This window comes from Buteo buteo, chromosome 11 (genome assembly GCF_964188355.1).
Source record: "Buteo buteo chromosome 11, bButBut1.hap1.1, whole genome shotgun sequence".
In the NCBI taxonomy this organism is placed as follows: Eukaryota; Metazoa; Chordata; class Aves; order Accipitriformes; family Accipitridae; genus Buteo; species Buteo buteo.
The window spans coordinates 23,632,935-23,652,820 of NC_134181.1; the positions used below are offsets into that span (position 1 = coordinate 23,632,935).

General features: G+C 59.9%; 2 protein-coding genes across 5 annotated transcripts; both read left to right on the forward strand.

Annotated features, from left to right (window-relative positions):
- The first annotated feature begins 497 nt into the window (after positions 1-497).
- Positions 498-12,923, forward strand: ADGRG1 (adhesion G protein-coupled receptor G1). 2 transcript variants are annotated; one of them, XM_075040569.1, is made up of 15 exons: positions 498-556; positions 592-641; positions 6,253-6,340; positions 6,856-7,281; positions 7,813-7,936; positions 8,018-8,165; positions 8,250-8,378; positions 8,576-8,692; positions 9,235-9,280; positions 9,646-9,746; positions 9,828-9,943; positions 10,510-10,784; positions 11,430-11,541; positions 11,810-12,078; positions 12,249-12,923. In XM_075040569.1, the coding sequence occupies exons 3-15, from the start codon at positions 6,301-6,303 to the stop codon at positions 12,353-12,355; spliced, it is 2,010 nt and encodes a 669-aa protein (XP_074896670.1). In that variant the 5' UTR covers positions 498-556; positions 592-641; positions 6,253-6,300; the 3' UTR covers positions 12,356-12,923. The 2 variants fall into 2 exon arrangements, with proteins under 2 accessions (XP_074896670.1, XP_074896669.1); XM_075040568.1 differs by having other exon boundaries at positions 509-641.
- Positions 12,924-13,638: 715 nt separating this feature from the next.
- On the forward strand, positions 13,639-19,777 carry ADGRG3 (adhesion G protein-coupled receptor G3). Of its 3 annotated transcripts, none has more exons than XR_012652248.1 (13): positions 13,639-13,873; positions 14,355-14,384; positions 14,473-14,629; positions 14,712-14,829; positions 15,390-15,530; positions 15,616-15,738; positions 15,822-15,861; positions 15,947-16,047; positions 16,559-16,671; positions 16,822-17,105; positions 17,627-17,706; positions 18,182-18,468; positions 18,907-19,777. XR_012652248.1 is itself a non-coding variant. In XM_075040571.1 (13 exons), the coding sequence occupies exons 1-13, from the start codon at positions 13,792-13,794 to the stop codon at positions 19,020-19,022; spliced, it is 1,686 nt and encodes a 561-aa protein (XP_074896672.1). In that variant the 5' UTR covers positions 13,639-13,791; the 3' UTR covers positions 19,023-19,777. The 3 variants fall into 3 exon arrangements, 2 of the variants coding, with proteins under 2 accessions (XP_074896672.1, XP_074896671.1); XM_075040571.1 differs by having other exon boundaries at positions 17,627-17,720; XM_075040570.1 differs by lacking the exon at positions 18,907-19,777 and having other exon boundaries at positions 17,627-18,273.
- The last annotated feature ends 109 nt before the right edge of the window (positions 19,778-19,886 follow it).

The following is a 19,886-nucleotide window of genomic DNA, read 5'->3' on the forward strand; positions in this document are numbered from 1 at the left end:
TTATTTTTTAATCCCATTTGCAGCCAGGCGTGCAGCCACACAGCTCCGTCTCTCCGCTGGATGCCCGCCAGCCCAGAGTTGAAGGGCGGCAGGATAGGGCACCCCCGGCTCCCGGCTGGCCCCAGCCGTGGTCCCCCAGCCCAGCCCAGTCCCAAGCCCGGTCCTGGTCCTGGTTTTGATCCTCGTCCCGGTGCCGGTGCCGGTGCCGGTGCCGGTGCCGGCCGGGCGGGGTGATGCAGCCCGGTGCCCCCAGGCAGAGCCGGGCCGGGCTGGGCTGGGCCGGGCACAGCCGGGCAGGTGCCGTGACCGCGGGTCGGTGACTCCGCAGCCCCCGCAGCGATCCCGGAGGGTCTTGGAGGGGTCGGTGCGGCGCGACCCCGTCCCGGTCCCGCCCCGCTGAGTCACGGCCTGCCCGGGGGGACGGGGCGGGGCTGGGGGGCGGGCCCGTTTGTCCCGCTGCACCGAGCCGAGCCCAGCCGGGCTGGGCTGCAAGGTGCCGAGCCGCGCCGAGCGGTGCCGAGCGGTGCCGGGCCGGGCCGAGCGGTGCCGAGCCCAGGCGAGGAGAGCCGAGCCGAGCGGTGCCGAGCCCAGGCGAGGAGAGCCGAGCCGAGCCGAGAGGTGCCGAGCTGAGCCGAGCACAGGTATCGGGGGCAGCGGGAGCGGCAGAGCCGGGCGCGGGGGAGGAAGGGCGGGAGGGTCCGGTGTTTGCTTTTGGGGTCCCAAAGGCCACGGTAAGGGGCGCTGCCGGGCTCGCCCTTACTGGGGATACTGGGAGGGGATGGTGCGGGGTCCTCGGTGCGGGCACAGACAGGAGGCGCCCGCTGGGTGCGGGGGCGAGTGGGGTGGGCATCTGTCAGCCCCTGGGGCCAGCCCCGCAGGACTGGGAGGGCACTGGGGCTCCGCGTGGCAGGGATTGGTGCCCCTGGGTAGCACCCTGGGGTGCCCGGTTGGCCGCTGGGGCGGGGAGCAGCCTGTGTGGATGGAGCTAAGGGGTGCTCCGGGGGGGCTTTGGGATGCACCCTGCTCCCAAAGGGATGGGGACATTTTGCCTCCCCACGCCGGAGCGGTGGGTGCGACGCCTCCGTCTGGGCAGGGACTGGGGGGTGGTCCCTGCTCATGGCCAGGGCGCGAGTTGTCCGGTGAAGCCTCCAGCCCTGCTAAATGGGGCTCACCCTCGCCTGTCCCAGAGCCACGAAGCCCCCTGAGCCACCCGGGACCAGCTGCACCCAGCTGCTGCTGGCGGCACAGCTGGGCCCCGCGAAGCTCCTGCCATCGGGCCAGGCCCTGGGGGGGAACCACCAGTGCGCCCCATTCCTCCTCCTCCTCCCTCCTGGCGAAGGGCGCAGCATCCCCGGGGGACCGCCGGTGTCTCGACAGGGTGATCTCCCTCCCCTAAAATGCCTGGTGGGGGCATTCCTCCTGCAACATCTCAGCTTGCTGCTGCCGGTCCTGGCATGCCGCTGCGGTCCTGGCGTGCCGCTGCGGGATGCGGGATGCGGGATGCTCTGGGTGCTCCCTGCCTGCAAGCTGCCTGGACTGCCCCTCCAGAGGGACCAGCAAAACCCAGTGAGGCCAGCTGGAGAATTGAAATGAAGTCTCCTGGAATAACCTCCTGGCAGCAAGTCCAAATGGCTGTTGAGGAGGGAAGGCAGCCAAAGCTCGTTTCATGGTCTGAGGGCTGCAGTAACCCCCACGCCCCCCAAGCTCCACCGCCAGTGGGCAGCCAGGAGTGTTTCAGAGATGGGGGGGGGGGCGCAAATCCTTTAAGCCTGGGTGCGCAGCTACAGTGGGTTTTGCTGTGCCCCTTGCTGGGTTTGCAGCTCCCACGTGAATTAAGCCGGGGACTAAAAAAGCTGCATACTTGGTTGCAGTCCATCTCTTAATCCCACAGCCTGGGGGCTGCTATTCACAGAGCAACAGGTTTGGAAGCAACTGCGTGTTGCTGGGACGGGGACCCCCAGGGCTGGCCGTCCCTGCACCTTGCGGTAGCAACTGTGGGTGTTAGAGGGACGCAGTGCTGCGGGGTTTGCAGGCAGCGGGCTGGGTGGCTCCTGGTGTGCCAGTGCCTGTGTGGTACCAGCTGGGCGGCAGCCTGTTGGCGCCTGTTTTTCATGAGGGCTCCGACCCACCAACTCCTTTCCCATCAGCTCACCGACAGCTGAGGATTGGCAGGGATCCGGGGAGGGGGCCCACGGCCTCTTACCTAGCTCCTCAGGTGCTGCAGACCTTGTCCCGACTGTGCTTGGCTTTTCTGCAACCAGAAAACCCTGCCGGGACCAGGTTCACCCTCGCTGGGCTCCAGGTTGGCTGCTTCCCATGCCAAATGCCTGGGAGCCTGATTTGGGGTGCGCCTGGGCTGCTCTGCACTGCCCTGTACGTCCCTTCCCCAGCACCCACGGCATGGGCGGGCGATGGGGACCTTGCTCATGCAGAGGGGAACAAGACCTGGGAGGTGACGGGGTGTTTTGGGAGCCATTTAAAACCCAGGGGAGTGGTTTGGGTGGAGGGAAGGTACAATCTGACCCCCAGGAGGAGGCCAAGGCATTGCTCCTGAAAAAGGCTGAGCAGTGGGATCGCACTGTAAGCACGACTTTCTGCGCCCCCCAAGGCCGGTGACGCCTGCACCACTTTATTCCCATTTCGCAACAGCCCTCAATTCGCCACAGGCGTACCTGGTTCTTCACAGACCATTTGCTGCCCCTGCCGAAGCCGCAGGCTTTGAATTCCACCGAGCTGGGTGCCATGTTGCCCAGGTGCTGGAGGAAGTGCTGATTTAGTTTGCTGCGATATTTCTGTCTGTGGTGTTTTTCAGAAAATGAAACTTTTTTTTGGATTTTGAATGTTAAGACCCAGCTTTAAGCAAACGCTCCATCTCGAGAGCCTCAGGCACCGGCAGTCTGCCTGTGCCAGCCTCCCGACGGCTCTCCCCACGCCTGTTCAGGAAGGGATGGTTGCCAGCGGCTGGCAAAGGACGAATCTGGCAGGGAGCTGTGCCGCTCCCATGGGAATCTTTATCAGGTCTGGTTTTGTCTTGTTGGCAAAACTCAGCTCACGGGTGCTGGGTGTTGTGTGCAACCCCACAGCCCGGGAAAAGCCGAACGGCCGTGCCCCATCCCGTGGCACAGCCGGGCTGCCGGAGCGGTGCAGCTGCCGCTCAGCTCCTCGGGCATTAACAAATGTGCCGGGTCGGACCCTGCCGCCCACCGGTGACGGGAAAGGCTTGCATGCCAATGCCGTGAATAACGTGCATGCTGGCCCCTGCGTGCATGGGCCGCTGGCCAAAGACAAGGGCGCTTTGTGAAGCACCCGGGTGACTGATGCTGGGGCATCCCCTTTGTGGGGGGGTCCCCGCTCCAGCCCCAGGGCACATCATCTGTGGTCCCTATGATGGGGGCTGGTTGTGCAAAGCTGTTCTGCATCTTGGGGAGCCCGTCATGGCTTGCCTCTCCGTGCCTCAGTTTCCCCATCCGGTTCCCAAGACCTTGCCTGTGTAACAGGCTGTGAGTGACGAGCTGTGGGCTCATTAGCATCTCGAGGAACAGAGCATCGGCATATTTTCCTAACAGACTTGGAAGGAAAACAGGGATAAAAGCCCCTGGATCTCCCCATTTCCGGTGTTTGTTTGAGGCGTCAGAGCATCTTCCCTTCTCCTCGGGGAAACACGTCACGTCCAAAAGTCACATGCGACATCCAAAATCTTAAATACCTGCTGCCAGGTCACCCAGAGACCACAGTAAGGTGGTAGTAAACACCAAGCTTTCTTCTTTTTCGTGGGTTTTTTAGGGTTTTTTTTCCCATTTGCCTCCAGTTTTAGAGGTCGCAATATTATTCCTTGGCCTTTCTTTCAGAAATCAGTGTGTTCTTTTAATGGGAGGATATAATGCGATGCTCGGGGCTGAGCCTCCCTCTCTGCCAGTGGCGAGGGAGCCTGTTCCAGTCTGTGTAGCCCCAGTGGTGTCCCTGCAACCTCTTTTTACATCATCTGACCGATTTTGGAGCCAAACCAGGAGTTTTTCTATGCGTTATTGTTGTTGGAGGAGCTCACCCCCCAGGCTCTGGCTGGGGCAGCAGGTAAAGCCACCCTGCCTTGGGGATGATGGAGTGGAGGTAGGGTTGGTGCCGAAATGGGTCTCTGCTTGGTCACCGTGATAGTGCAGGGCTTTTGGAAACGGTTGACACTGGGGAGATGGCCTGGTGGCAGTGGGGATGTGAGGCATCACCGGGCAGGGTACCCGGGCGTGGCGATGCCGCGCGTCCTCACTGCCACCCAGGGATGGGAAGATGATGGGGCAGGATCCAGCCCCGGCGTGGGCTTGGTGCATCCGGCTCCCTCCAGTGCTGCTTATCGCCAGCACAGATGAGAACTGCGTTTCCCTGCTGCGAAACCAGTTTCGGGGATTTTCTCTCGCTATTGTTTGGCTCAGGAAACAGCAATCGGCATCGGGGCGAGCAGGACCATATAGGGCTTGGAGGGGAAATACCAGCTCCCCCACCCACATCCCCAAAGGGATTTCTGGTCCCGGTTGAGTAACGGCTGAAAGGGGCTGATCCTGTCCTCTGACCACCCCAATAAAATCCCAACAGAGCCAGCGCAGCAAAATGGGCTGAAGCCTCATTGGGATTCAGCATTCCCCAGCCAGAGGGGATGCTTTCCTGGCATGCTGGCTCTGTGCCATCATGCCACGGTTGGCATTCACGTGCCGCTCCGGTGCTTCTAAGCGATCCGGGTGTTTCCCATCACCACCGGCATTTTGCCACCCTGGATTCATGCTTTTCAGATACACATGCCTGTATACGCACGTGCATGTACCTGCCAGCCCTGTCCACATCCAGCTACTGCTGCCTGTGCCATACCCTCCCAGTCCACACCGGGAAGCCTCATTAGCACCACACTCAATTATACCCTTGGCAGCAGGTTAATTAACAACCCGAAGCCCCCATCTTCTAGTGATAAACTGCTGCAAGAAGCAGATAGGGAGGGACAGCGAGTGGGCTGTGCCCACGGTGACGTGCCGGTGCAGGATATGCCCTGGCTCTGTGCTGGCTGGAGAAACCTCTGGGAGAAGCGCATGCTGGTGGGAGAAACCTGCTAACAGGGACGCCGAGGTTTCAAGCAAGCAATTTTCCCCCAACCTTCCCATCTGATAACTCTTGGGTGCCTGGGAGAGCTCACAAGCCTTTGCAGATGGTGCTGGTGGGTGCCCTGGCACCCACTTGCAGCAAATGAAACAGGATTCGGCCACTCAGTGGGTTTCGAGAAGGATGCTTTGAGAGCAGCACAGGAGTGAGATGCGGCGGTGGCAAACTGGACGCCGGCTTGGCTTTGGGCATTAGCAAGTGTTTGGCTCTGCTGGCTGGTCCAGCAGCCCCCACTGATGCTGTCCCGCCCTGGGGGGGCTCCCGCTGGTTGCTGGACCCTGGCAGGATGGGTCCCACCAGCCTCAACCCATTGCTGGGGTGACAGCAGGGCAAGGAGGAGGTGAAGCTCAGTGCATCCCAGCAGCGTCAGAGATGCAGTTTGTGGCATGGGCAAGGCAGAAAGCACGATGGGAGCAGCTGCAGTGTGAAGGCTGTGGCTGGGTGGAGTGCGTGGGTGCAGCAGCACCCGAGGGTGCTCGGCGCTGGCCTGGGTGCAGGTCACAGGAGCTGTGGCCACATATAAAGACAAAGAAAAGGGTGGTAGAGCAGAGTGCAGGTTGAAGGGATGGGGAAAGGGGATGTAGAGGACATTGCCCAGCTGGTCACAAGGGGTAGAAGGGGTTTTGGCAGCGGTGGTTGCTGCGTTTGCATCTCAGGGGTGAGCCCAGGAGAGCCCATTTCTGCCAGGCTGAAATGACAGAGTGGTTTGCAGCGTGCCCAGCTCCTTGGCTAATCTGCAGAAGCTGAAAGCACCCAAGAAAATAATTTTAGGGCTGGCAAATTAGGAAACCACCATTTCCTGCTGTTCCTATCGCTTGTTATAAGAAACCAAGGCTCAAACCAAAATATGAAGCAGGGAGATGAAGAGGGGACCCCTCCCGTGGTGAATCATTGGCAGTTGGTGCCTGTGCTGGGGTGGTGGGCCACCCTCTCTGTGCTGAGAGCCTGGCGACCCGTCTGCTGGCCTCCCCCGTCCTTCCAGCCCCGTGGCTGGGGAGCTGGCCGACACCAGCTGGTGTCCTACCAACACAGCCTTTGCTCTCCATCCCCTGACCCCATGGTATGGGTGATACCCAAATACTCATGTGGTCCCTTTCCTTTGTACCCTTCCAGGCTCTGCTTTCTCCTTGGAGGCCAAGCCAAAGCAGAGAGCCGCCTGGGATGAAGGTCCTCCTTCTGCTCCTTCTCTCCCCCTTTCAAGGTAGACTGCCCCAACCGCGTCCTGCCCCGGGACGGTGAGCCAGGTTTGGGCTGCTGGAAGTAATTGGCAACCCCCAAAAATTGGCTGGGGGAGCACCAAGGGGCGTTTGCGGCTGTGGCTTCCACAGACTTGAAATGTCTTGTGGGCCTCTGGTGGGGTCTCTGGGGCAGGATGGGTCCTTTCCAGGGAAAGGAGATGGTCTCCATCCATCCCTTCTGGGGATGGAGAGGTCCTCTGTTAGTGTCTGCTGATGTGGGTAGTGGTACCTGGGAGAGGGTGGCCCCGAGAGACAGGACGTCCTGCTGCACCAGGAGCCCCGGGGAATCATCCCAGTGTGGCCGTGGGGACACTGGGGAGGTGGCCGACATCACGCAGCCCATCCAGGACAGAATCAGGATGACTGGGGCAAAGAGCCCGGCGTGCCACGCACGAGGCCTGCCACGGGGGTGCAGTGTTTGCTGGGGGTGGCCACCCCTCCGGCTGAGCCGGTGTCTCTGTGCACTTGTGCAATGCAGGGGTGGGAGCCAGCAGCCGTCGGGAAGAGGACTTCCGCTTCTGCGGTGACCGAAACCAGACCCAGAGCAGCTCCGTCATCTACGAGCATGGCCCCGCCACCATCTCCATTGAGAACACGGCCCAGGCGCTGATCATAAAAAGGCCCTTTTTGCCAAACAGGAGAAACTCTTACTACAAGTACAGCTTGCCCCCTGCCTTGGGCAGGTACCGCTTCTGCGTCTACTGGTTCAAGGCCAACAGGACCCTGAGGCTGGTGTATGGGAAGCAGAGCTTCCTCCTGGGTGGAGACCAGTCCAGCAGCATCGCCCGGGGGAAGGAGAGTCAGAAGACTGAAAGAACCAACACCTCCATCTTCAATGTGTCCTACATCTCAAAGGGTGGGAAGAACACCTCCCTTGACAGTGCATCTGAATACTTCTTCCCCGGTAAAGGCAATGCAATGTTACTTTAATGAAATAAAGGGTTTGTTTCATCCCCAGCCCATTCTCTAGCCAGCAGCAGAGCATTGGTGGTGTCCCAGTATGTGCTACAGTATGATGATGTGAAGACATAGCTGAAGGATGATGGAAGGGAACATAGGTTTGCTTGAAGGAGCCCAGAGGCAGCCTATGGTATCCAGGCTCCCTAGAGATGAAGATGGAGATCTTCAAAAGTGTTTTGCCCCCTAAAATCCTGGGAAATAGTGTGCTTTGCAGAGGTGTCCAAGGGTCCTGTCTGCAATGCTAGGCACCTAGCTAGCCCCAGCCAGCCTGGTCCCAATGGCCGCAGCAGGAGCCGAGCTCTGGGCGGCAGGGGAAGCCCTCTGGGTTGGGGTCTCCATCAGCTCCCCAGGCTTGCGGTCACCTTGAAGCCCTCTGCTTTCTGCTCCCACCAGGGCTGTGCCTGGTTGGTTTGGGGTACAGGGAAGCTGGCTCTGCCCATGCGTTTCATGGCATTCCCTTTTGTGTGCCCATCAGCCTCTCCAGAGAGGATGCCTGTCTGGGAGCAAGACGTGGAGGACCAGCTCACCGCTTTGGACAGCCTCATCGCCCAGCCCCTGGCACTGGCCACGGGAGCCATGGAGCAGCGGATGCTTCGGCGGTGAGTTCACAGCTCTGCCATTCCCGCTGCCACCGATGCGGTGCCCGCTGCATCCTGCTCACTGTGCCCCTTCCTTGACAGCAAACTTGGGGAGCTGGAGAAGACGCTGGCCAGGGTGGAGCTCGAAGGGCAGAACCAGACCTTTGGAAAGGCCACCGTGCATGCGACTGTCCTGAGGGTCCAGCCCACTCAGGCTCCTCAGCACCTGGCCTTTGCTTCCCAAAGAGAGGTGGGTCCTGGGCAGCCTGCCCTGGTGGTCTTGGCCCACTGGCATCCTCTCCCAACTTCTCTCCTGACGAGTCTCTCCTTGCAGGAGGGTGGAGAGGTCCATGGGTTCACAGTGGACCTGCCGAGCAGCCTGTTCATGGTGGCGAAGAAGAGGGAGGAGGGGGTGGAGCACAGGGTGCTCCTCATGGACATCAACAGCCAGACCATGTTCCAGGTAACGCCCATGCGTGTCGCATGGTGGGGTGTCCCTGCTGTGCTGGGGGTGCTCGCTCGGAGAAGATGCTTCAAAGATGAGCTAGAAGCTTGATGGGGAAAGAGGCATGGGACCTCCTTCTTGGGGACTCTCACCCACTTCAGGCCTGGCAGTTCTCCCTTCCCACACTGCCACCGCCTCCTCTTCTTCTCCAACAGGATGAAAACAGCAGCCATGTCCTGGGTGACAAGGTGGTGGGAATCTCCCTGGTGGACATGGTGGTGGCCAACCTCTCTGACCCAGTGGTCCTCACTTTCTTCCACGACCAGCTGCCGGTAGGTGGGGAAACAGCCTCATTGAACCTGATCCCACCAGGAACGGAGGGGCAAGGAGGGCTCAAGCCCTGCCAGCTTAGAGAGTGGTCATAATCCAGCAGGTCCGTGCCCTTGGCCTGCCTGTACGGGGTCTGCTACGTCTTCTGGGGCTGTGTCGTGACCATGGCTTCACTGTGTGCACTGGTGGTGGCACTGCCTGTGCCTGTCCAGGAGATGCTGCTTTGCAGATATGTCACCTCCAGCACAATCTTCAGGGCTGGGGGACACTTTGAGTTAACAGTCCCTTGGCTCATTCATGGACCTGTCAGGTGCCTGCTCAAAGCTGAACCCCTTGTTTGAAAAAGGGGACCTGGGAGGAGGTATCTGCTCTGCGAGCTGCCAAGAGAATGATCTTTGCCTGGAGCCCGCTCCCATGATACGGGACAGTTTGTCTCCTGAGACCGTGTCACCTCCTGCCCCATGTTCTCCCCTATCAAATGTGCTGGCCAGGCAACAAACCCACTGCTGCACCCTGATCAGGGCCCGTGGTTTTGTCATTGCAGAGGAATGTGACCCCGCTGTGCGTCTTCTGGCAGGAGGACACCACCGGTGAGTGCTCCTGCGCTTGGGTGTGAAGCCAGGCGCTGCCTTTGCTCCTTTTGCAGGGTACCACAGACCCACTGGTAAGGGTAAAAGTCGCTCCGCACCTCCCTTTCTTGCTCCAGCTCCATAAACCTTTCCTGCAGGCTTGATTTCAGGTTTTTCCCTCCGTAGCTAACCTAAGAGCTTTCTCCCTCCCTAGGGGTAGGTCCTGATGCTGAGGGTGCTATCTGAGTATGTGTACTTGGCATGGGACAAGCTGGGACCCCCACCTTTGTCCTCCCCCCTGCCATGGAGACCTTGCCCTGAAGATCCACAAACCCCATGCAGATGTTCCTGCTGCTCACCAGCCGCTCTCTCTTTCTCTTGCGCAGCCAGCTCTGGGAGCTGGGACAGCTATGGTTGTACAACAGTGATGGGAGGCAGCCAGACAGACTGCAGATGCAACCACCTCACCTACTTTGCCGTGCTGATGGTGGGTAACACCTTCCCGCAGCTCTACATCATTCCCACCGGCTGTTCTTCCTCACCATCCCTCGTTCCTCCTTCTCCTCAGGTATCCTCCCCGGAGATCGCCTACATACACAGGGATTACCTGAGTATCATAACCTACATTGGCTGCCTGATCTCAGCTTTGGCATCTATTTGCACCATCTTCTTCCTCTACTTCAGGTACAGTCTGACAGTCCACCCCACTACACCTGGGTGGGCACAAGCTGTCCAGGTGCAGTTGGTGGCCTGGCTAGAAGCATGGTAAAGGAGACATGCTTGAAGAAAACAGAGTTCTCCTCTCTAGAAACCACCCCCTCGGCCAGGTATCCTGCAGGGCACTCAAAAACACTGGCTGTTTTCAATGATTTTGGAAATCAGCTTGGTGGTTGTTATGGATCTGGCAAGCAGAAGCCTGCAAAGATCTTTTCAAGGGCCCAGTGGAGAACACGAGTGTTTTCTCCTGAGTCATGTCACTGATCCTACATGGAGGATTCAGAGCTGAAATGATGTCGCTCCCTACGCTCCATGGCCTAGATCTGAAATGCAGGGTCAGCTGCAGGGACCTGAATTTGCACATGTAGCGGGGGGTCCCACCCGTGGGGTTAGGCTCTCAGCCCCTGACAGCACCAGAGCTCCTGGCTCTTCTGGCTGCGGCGAGTTGCCCCATGCAGAGCTATGGGGTATTGTGGGGCCCCAAGGATGCTGGTCAGGCATGGTGGTGAGGTCTCCCCACCTTGATTCTCCAGAAGCAAGCAGCGAGACCAGATCACGAGCATGCACATCCACATGAACCTGCTGGGCGCCATCTTCCTCCTGGATGTCACCTTCCTCGTCTCTGAGCATTTGGCTTCCAGCAGCAGTGAGGCGGTCTGCAGAGCCGGGGGGCTGTTCCTGCACTTCTCCCTCCTGAGCTGTCTCACCTGGATGGGCATCGAGGGCTACAACCTCTACCGGCTTGTGATTGAAGTCTTCAATGCCTACCATGACCATTTCCTCCTCAAGCTCTGCCTGGTGGGCTGGGGTGAGCATGGGGGAGGCAGAGATGCCCTGAGGGCATGGGCCACTGGGTGGGGGGGCACCTGGGTGGGTCTTTCCCACCATATACAGTGCCTGGAGGCGGATGGAAGTGCAGCTGTGGGGGAGCAGATGTCTGAAAGCAGAGGGGTCTCTCTGTCAAAAGACTTGGTAGAGGAGACAGTGACTGAGAGCAGAAGCTGGTGCTAGAGCAAGGGTGGATCACCCTGGGGGTCACCCAGCAAGGGAGGCACGTGAGAGCCACTGCTTGGGGTCTTTAAATAGTAATGGGATCCTCTCTTTCTGAAAGAAACATCCAGGACAGCCCAGAGAGATGGGCTTGATGCAGGAAGCACCCACACATCTCTGCCGTGCTTTGGGCAGGAGGCTGTGGTAGGAAGATCTCATGATCTTTTGTGGCCTAAAATTCCACAGCCCTGGGAGACCCCCGGCTGGGATCAGTGTAGCACAGCTCACTCCTGGGCCGGGGCTTATGCCAGGCGTCCTTGTTGTGTGAGTCACCCTCAGTTCCCTCTTGGGAGGGAGGACATTGGTTTGTACTCTATATGGGGAGAAAGGGGCAACAAGTCCTTCCAGAAGATCCAAGGGCCAGGGACTAGGGCAGCTGCTTCACTCTGTTCTTGCCACCCAGGACTCCCCTTCTTCTGTGTGACGCTGATCTTTCTGGCTAGCTGGACGAACTATGGCCCCTTCTCCATTCCTGTCTATGAATCCATTGGTGGCAAATCCACCAATGCAACCATGTAAGTCATGGGAAATGGGTTGCCTGGTCCCTGGTCTTAGATAAAGTCAACTGGCTAAACTTTCACCGTGTCCTACAGGCTTTCCTTAGCCCAGCTGTGGCTTCTCCGGAGCTTTGGGCAGGGCGGTGGTGGGGACACACACCCCCCCCCCGTGTAACTAGGCTGGGCGCTGGGTTTGCACCACGCCTTCCTGCTTCCCCCGACCCCTCCAACTCATGTCCCCGTGGGATGACACAGCATAACCTTCTGCCCATTCTCCTCCCTCCAGATGCTGGATCACAAGCCCCCTGATCCATAACGTCGTGAACCTGGGTTTCTTCAGCCTGGTGTTCCTCTTTAACTCGGTCATGCTGGGGGCCATGGTCCGGGAGATCCTCCGGCAGAACAAGAAAGGCCACAAGCTCAAGCACGTCTTAGCTCTCTTTGGGCTGAGCATCCTGCTGGGCATCCCCTGGGCGCTGGTCTTCTTCTCCTTCACCTCCGGCGTCTTCCGCCTCGTCTCCCTTTACATCTTTACCATCATCAACTCCCTCCAAGGTGAGCTTGGGACACTGGGCTCCTCCGAAGGGCACCGGGGCTTTCATGGGGTATTGGTGGGGTGGTGACGGTGTACGAGAGGAGCTGTCCCTGGCAGGCTGGCTGGCTCATTCTTGGCTGCTCTTGGTCCTTCAAGGGGGTTCACCCACCCTTCCTCCTTCCTCTCCCAGGTTTCCTCATCTTCCTCTGGTACTGGACCATGGTGCTGCAGGCGAGAAAGTCCCCTGACTCGCAGAGCAGCTCCGACAGCATCAAACTGCAGCCCAACAGCAGCTAGAGCCACCTTGGCTGAGCCCTGTGATGGCCGCACCACGCCGGGGCTCCCTGCACGGAGGATGGCTGTGGGAAGGACTGATGCCATCTGCTTTGCTACCACACCTGCCTCACAGGGCTGCTAGGAGCCCAGGGACCCACAGCGGGGCCAGCCGCCCCTTGCCTCTGCCGGCCCCCTCCCCAATTTTCCCACCCACCACGTCCTGCTGGGCAGTGGCGCATCCCTTGGCTTGGCATCCTTGGGGCAGGAGGGAGGGATGCTTGCCCAGGCAGCGGGGGCTGCAGAATGTGGAAGCGGCAGGGACGGGGTCCCTGGTGCCTCTGGACATCCCCTCCCGTGCCCCGAGGCCAGGGATGATGAGTGGGAAAGGCCCCATCTTCAGCCCTTGCTGCTGATCACTGAGAGGGTCCTTCCCCAGTGAAGACAGAATAACTGCCCCAGCGACACCCTCTAGCAGCTGAAATAATCTATTTTTGTTATTTTGTTGAATGTATATTTTTGGATGGTGTAGAAGTTTAATGAGCGCGCCTGCACACCAGACTTGTGCCCATTAAAGTTGTTCCTGCTTGGAGTGTGGCTCGCTGGGGTCTCTCTGCTGGGGTGCGTTGGCAGGCTCTTCCATGGGATCCATCCCCTGGCCGGGGTTATCCCATCCCCAGGACAGGACCTGATGTTTAACCCTGTAGGATCCTGCTGAGCTGGGACCAGTAACAGCGCTCCTGGCAGAGCACCAGCAGCCTGGTGCCGTAGGGGTCGGGGTGATGAGGGGGATGCTGTGCCTCGGGAATTTGCAGCAATCTCTGGGGACTGTCACTACCCAGCGAAGAGAGAGGCCAGCAGAGGATGGGAATCTGAAGAGGGAGACTTCGCAGGATGGGAATCGCCTCCCTTAGTGGCTGCAGGGTCATGCACAGCGCGGCTCTCCTGGTTGTGCCACTTGCGAGTGCAGCACCATGTCTCCCATCCCACCAGTTCACCTTCCAGATCATGAAGCCGTGCTTGTGGCTCATCCCCCTCCACCTATGTCCCAGCTCCCAGCCGGGGCAGGGCGACCTTTGCGGGAAGGGGATGTTTCATCCCCGGTGGCTCATAGCGATGCCCAGTGGCATGCCCAGTTTGGGAGAGGGACGCTCCAACACGTCACTGGGTTGGTGGGGGCCATCGATCAAGAATTTGGCAGGATGTGGGGGAGAAAGGGAAGGAAAAAAGCCCCGAGTCAGCCGGGGGGGAAGCGGCCAAGGGGGAAACGATGCGGCTCTGACGGTTATCGCTGTTGCTGTGAGCTGGGGCAGGAGGTCACTTGCCAACCCACAGGAAGGCACGAGCGGTTTGCAGAAGGGAAATGAGGACACGGCCGTTGCCTCAGGAGCAGTTGCAAGCCCTGTGGGAGCCTGAGGAGGAGCAGAGCCACCAGGATAAGGGGAGCAGAGCGTCGTGGGATGGCCGGGGGTGGCCAGGACACCCCACAAAGCAGCATGAACCTGCTCCTGGGCACCGTCCTGCTGCTCCTGGTGCTGCCCGGTGAGTGGTGGGTGAGGGGGATGTGGGCACCCCTGGCTTGGGGTGCATGTGGGCTTGGGGGTTATGTTTTCTCATGGGAGGGTGTTGACCCAAAGACCGTGGTGGGGTTTCACCCTGAAATGTGGCTGGGCCAGAAGAGAAGGTCCCCCCCGGGATGTGCGGAGGTGAGCGGAGTTGGGGGGGAGGGTTTGCTGCTGCGGGCTATTTTAAAACCCTGGACCAGCAGCCCAGAGTCTCTTCTGCCAGCCACCCTGGGGAGCTGGACGCGGTGACGTGTCAACAGGCAGGCACGGTGGCTTTGCCTTCACCAGCCCTGATGTCTGTCCTGTTGCTTTTTGAAGTCCATGTAATGGTAGGGCTGCTCCTTTCGAACCTGGCAGCTGCCACATTCTCCTGCCTCCCCCTTCCCCTGTGGGCAGCAGGAGGACTGACCCTAGATTTTGAGGTTTTCCCCCTATTTCCCCATGCGCTCTTGTTCCAGATGCTGCTGGGGGACAGGAGAGCTGTGACGGTGAGTGGTCCCCCCCATCCCTGCCCTCGCTCCAGTGCCTGCCGGGTGCCATGGTGCCCAGCGGTCACCCCGCTCCCCTCCTCCCCAGCCCTGAGGCGGGGTGACAGGTACCACAGGTGCTGCAACACGGTGGAGCTGGAGGACCAAGGCAACGGGACTCCCAGCCCCGACCTGCCCTTGCGCTGCCCGGAGCTGAGGCGCTCCGGCAGCCCCGCTTGCGCCTGCCTGCGGGAGCACTGGCTCAGGTAGCAGAAGGGGGGGGACGTGGCGGGGTTCAGGGGCTCAGCCCCCCGCATCCCCCGGTCCCACAGCCCTCCTGCCCTGCAGGCTGCTGCAGTTCGAGTGGCCGGTGGTGCACGGCAGGCTGGCTGGGCTGAAGGCGCTGCTTCTGAACATCAGCAGGACCGTCACCCACGATGTCCTCATCACCTTTTCCCCCAAGGAGGTGAGATGCCCCCCTCTCCCTCGCTCAGAAGGCCCCGTGCCTTCAAGCATCGCTTGGCCCCAGCCCTGGGGCTTGGCGTGCCATGGCGTGCTCTTCCTCCACCCTGCTCCAGCATTGCGTCATGGACCCACGTCAACTTTAGCATCCCTTGGCAAGAAGTCACGTGAAACAGTGCTTGGGAGGGAAGAGCCCTCCCTGAGGAGCCGTCCCAGCAGCAGGCGGGTGGTCAGGGGGAGGGGAAGGAAGAGGAGGAACGCGTGGGACCTCACGCCCCCTGCCCACCCCAAGGCTCTCCCACTCTCTGGATGTCCCAGGGGACCATGCCCCACGGAGTGATGGTGGTTTGGGAGCTCTCCTGGGAGCCGGTCCCAATTCTACCCCTTTGCTGCTGGGTGCTGGGGATAAGGTTCTCCCCTTCCGCCCTTGAGGCTCCTGCCGATATTGCTGAGCAAACCCCACCCGGACAGGGTTGAATTTGTGCCTGGAGAAAGGTTGGTGGGTCCTGAGCAGAGATGTGACATTGCCAGCAAGCAACCCCCCACCGCTGTTCTCTACCACAGGGCCCTAGGATGCTGAACATGACAGAGAAGGGGAAGGCAGGCAAAATCCAGCTCCCCAGGGAGATATTCCAGTCCCTGAGCAGCCAGACAGCGCGCGTGGTGGTGACAGTCCTCAACGTCCGGCAGCTTGGCATGTTCGAGGTACAAGCTGGCATTGCTGGCATCCCTCCGGCCACCGGTACTCGCTACCTGTTGGCTTGGCTCAGGCAGCATTGCCCCCACGCAGGAGATCAACCAGACGGGGCAGGTCCTGGATGACACTGTGGTGGGCATCACGGTGGGAGAGACGAGCATCTCTGGGCTGCAGGACCCCGTGCAGCTCACCTTCACCCACGGGCAGCTGCTCCATGTAAGTCAGCTGTGCGCTCCCTCCATCTCTCCTCTGGTGCCCCTCACTGTGGCGGCGGCTGATGCTGCTCTCCCCCCTTGCAGGGCGTCACCCCGCAATGTGTCTTCTGGGATGCCAGCAAAGGTATGGTCCTCGGCGGGGCCGGGCACAGGGCTGGGCATGGGTGCTGTGCCCGGCGCTCACGGCTGTCACCCTGTGCCTGTCTCAGGGCAGGCAGGAGGCTGGAGCAGCAGCGGATGTGTCACGCAGACCAGGGACAAGGGGACAGTCTGCTCCTGCGACCATCTCACCTTCTTCACCCTTCTCCTGGTGACAATCCCACTCCCCGCAGCTCCTGCCTGTACCCCATCTGCACTGCCTGCCCCACCTTGGTGGCCCCTCGGGTGTCATGAGTAGCGGCACAGGGACAGTTATAGCTGCTCCCACGCAAGCCCAGGCCCCAAAATCAAGGCCAGCCCCAGCTCAGGAGGGCAGCAGCAGCTCAGCAGAGCGGGTACGGGGTGGAAACAGCCCCCAGCTTAGTGCAGGCTCTGGAACAGTGAGGCTTGGGGTCCCATCTCCTGGTGGAGGCTCCCAGGAGGGTGCTCATGGTGCTCCACCATAGCCTTCACTCACCCCTCACCCCACCCCAGGGAGCATCTCCTCTGAGCCACCACTGCCCCGCTCCCCCCAAAGACCTTCTGGGGGGACAGACCAATGGCTTGCGTGGGGTCCCTGCAGCAGCCCACCGGGGTTATCAGCCCCGTGGCTCTGGTAGTGGCAGTCAGGTTTTCTAGGTTGGTCCAGGGCCTGTCTAACCCAATGTGTGTGTGTTTGGCAGAACCCAGCTCTGAACAGGTCCACGGCACAAGCCTTGATGGTTGTTGCCACCGCTGGCTGTGGGGTAGCCATTGCTTTCTCCATCTTCATCATCGCCTTCTGCATATTCTTAAGGTAGGATGTGCCAGCAGCTCCCTGGGGACTCATCAGGCTGGGAGAGACGTTGGGCAATTCCAATGCTTCTGCGTGAACCTGCTGCAATACAGCACGGGGCCCCGCTCAGCAGTGACCCCCGCCTTTTCTGCTCCTTCTGGGGACACTCAGGTGGAGATTCAGGTCTGAGAAGACCCTCCGCATCAACCTGGGGCTGCACGTGAATCTCATGGGCAGCGTGCTCCTCCTCAACCTGGCCTTCCTGCTCAATAGTGGGCTCTCCGGTGGGACCCAACTGGGGACCTGCAAGGTCCTGGGGGGGCTCACCCACTACTGCCTGCTCTGCTGCTTCACCTGGATGGCACTGGAGGGCTGTCACTTCTACCTCCTCTTCGTCAAGGTCCTCGGCACCTACATCCACCACTACCTGGCGAAACTGTGCCTGATCGGCTGGGGTGAGCACCACCAGCCTGGGCAAGAGCCGGGAGGAGAGGGGGGCAGTGGGCTACAACCAGAGGGCAAACAGCGTGATGCAGTGATGGGCAGAGTGCGAGCAAGCCCCTGTCCTTTATGTTTTATATGGGCTCGGTGCACCAAATTCAGGGCAGCACCTGCAGGCACCCTCCATCCCATTGGGGACCTGCCTCCTGCTCATTGAGCAGGTGATGATGTCCTCGGGTGTCTTTGTTCCCCCATTAGCAGCCCTCCACGGCACCTTGTGGGGCACCAGAGCAGATGATCCTCCAGAGAGGTTAGGGGACACCTCGAGCCCCACCAGCCAGTGCTGTCCTTCCCTCTCCACACCATGTCCTAGCAGCAACCGTTGTGCCCCCGACACTTGTGCAACCTCAGCGGGTCCCTAAGCCCCATCTTCCCTGAGGTCAGCACATCCAGGGACATGCAGAGACCCCCAAGCCGACCACCTCGCTCACCGCTTGCCTTTCTGGCCTCCTCCATGTCTTTCTTGTTCTTCCAGGCTTCCCTGCTCTCGTGGTGGGGGTGGCAGGAGTCATCGGCAGCTACGGGGAGTACAGCATCCAGACCACGGAACACCAGGTCGTAGCCCACCTGTGCGTGTGCCACCACCCACAGGGCTTAGGTGGCCCTTTGGCACGGGGAGCGGTAACCTGGTCCTGCCAGGAGCACGGCGGTGGGGGGGTTGCACCCATCCTGCTCAGCTTTATGCTGTGCTTCTGCTTCCCTAATTGTGATTACAACACGGCAGCTACAGCCATCGTAACCACTGCCACCGCCACCTCTTGTGCCGAGCCTCCTCAGTCATGCCTGCAGGCCTCTGGGTCATGGAGGGACTTCCAAGGTCCTCCTGGAGATTCCCCAGGCTCCCTCCCAGCTGAGCAACATGAGGGCAGCGGGTTCACGCTACTGTCCCCCCTGCTTCACCCTGGTCTCGGGAAAACCCCGCCAGCACAAGGGTGTCCCTGCATCCCCAAACACATCCCCCTGGGAGGCTCCCATGGGTGCTGCTGGGGCTAGCAGAGCCACTGGAGGCACCACGGTTGTCTCTTTTCAGGTGCTGGATCACTTCCAAACATCTCCTGGTCCACTACATCACCAACTGCGGCTACTTCAGCCTCATCTTCCTCTTCAACATGGCTGTCTTTGGGGTGGTGACCCAGAAGAGCTGCTGCCTGCAGGGCACGGGAACGGTGCAGGGAGACCGTAATGCCTGGAAGGTGGCCCTCATGGTGATGGGGCTCTTCTGCCTGCTGGGAGCCACCTGGGCCCTGGCGTTCTTCACCCACGGCACCTCCTCTGAGCCCGTGCTCTACCTCTTCACCATCCTCAACTCTCTCCAAGGTCAGGGCCAGCTCCGAGCTGGGCTCCCTGGGCGCGGGTGGGGAAGATGGAGGAGGGAGGAGCCCGCTTGGCAGGGGGTTGACCAGGGGTCCCAAGGCACCAGCATATTCCCAGCACTGTATGCACTTCCATTTGGCAGGGCATGTCAAGCCAGAGGTCCCAGCCACTGGTGTGGAGCTGGTCATGGCTCTAAATCATGTCCACTCCACTGGGGGTGGTTTTCCTCCAAGGATGCCACTCCTTAGCAGAGGAAGAGGGACACTATCCACCCAGGGCATGTCCCAGCCCAGTGGCTCACCTGAAGCATGGGGAGACCCCCTCCTGCAGGAGCAGGAGTGAGCTGGGAGAATCCCCTAGAAGTAGCAGGGAAGCGCCGGCAGCATGCTTCCCATCGTCTCCTCCTGCTGCTGCTGAGTGTCTGCCCTCGTTTCTCTGCAGGATTCTTCATTTTCATCTGGCTGGTCGTCCTCTACTACCCAAAGACGAAGGAGATTGCTGGCTCCCTCTCCCACATCATCAGACATGACAAAACCACCACAGTCTCCCAGGACTAGCTGCTGGCTACACCTCCCTCCCTGCCTGCGTGTGCCCCCGCTGAGAGCAAGTTTTGATCCCCATGGATGCAGCTTCCCCATGGAGGATAAGGGCTCAGTTTACTGTGCCTCAGTTTACCCTTCAGTGGGCATGATCCACCTCAGCGGGGGCTCTTTGCTTTGGCCCTTTCATTCCTAGTGGCCTGCTGTGGGCAAGGAGCTTCGGAGATGTCCCTTCCGCCAAAGTCCCTCCTGGCTGCAGCTCCCCCATGGTCTTGAAGTGCCTCTGATCTCATTCCCCAGGGGCTTTTGTGGGGGTGAGGAGGAAGCCCACAAACTGCCTGCCTTCAGCCAGGATGGAGCCATCCCCCTCCTCGCTAGAGATGGCCTTTGGTGCTGGACCAGCCCAATGGTGGGTTTTCCTGCTGGATTGACTTGCTCCAGCCCAGACTCAGGAAGTTCAGGTCTGGGAATCAGCAAAAATGGAGAAACCCATGAGCTTCTTTGCAATACATCCTCCCCAAACTGACTGGGGCCAAGCTCTTCAGGCAGGGATCTGCTGGACGTCCCTCCTGCAAAACACCCTCTGGGGCCAGCAGCGATTTCTGCAGGGACACTGTGCTTCAGCTGCAGCAGGGAAAACACTCGTTTTCTCCTTATCTGTGTTTTAATATTAAACTTCTGCCAGCTGTCTCAGCACTATGGATTTAGGCTTTGATGCTTACAATATTGTTTGTTATTTGCTTTATATTAGGGATGTATTGATGGGCAAAAATCTTGCTGGCAATTTGTCATGAATGAAAGGAGAAATCTGTCATGAATGAAGAAATCTGTATGGATAGGTGTATATACACACACACACGTGTGCACACACAGAGCAGCCCT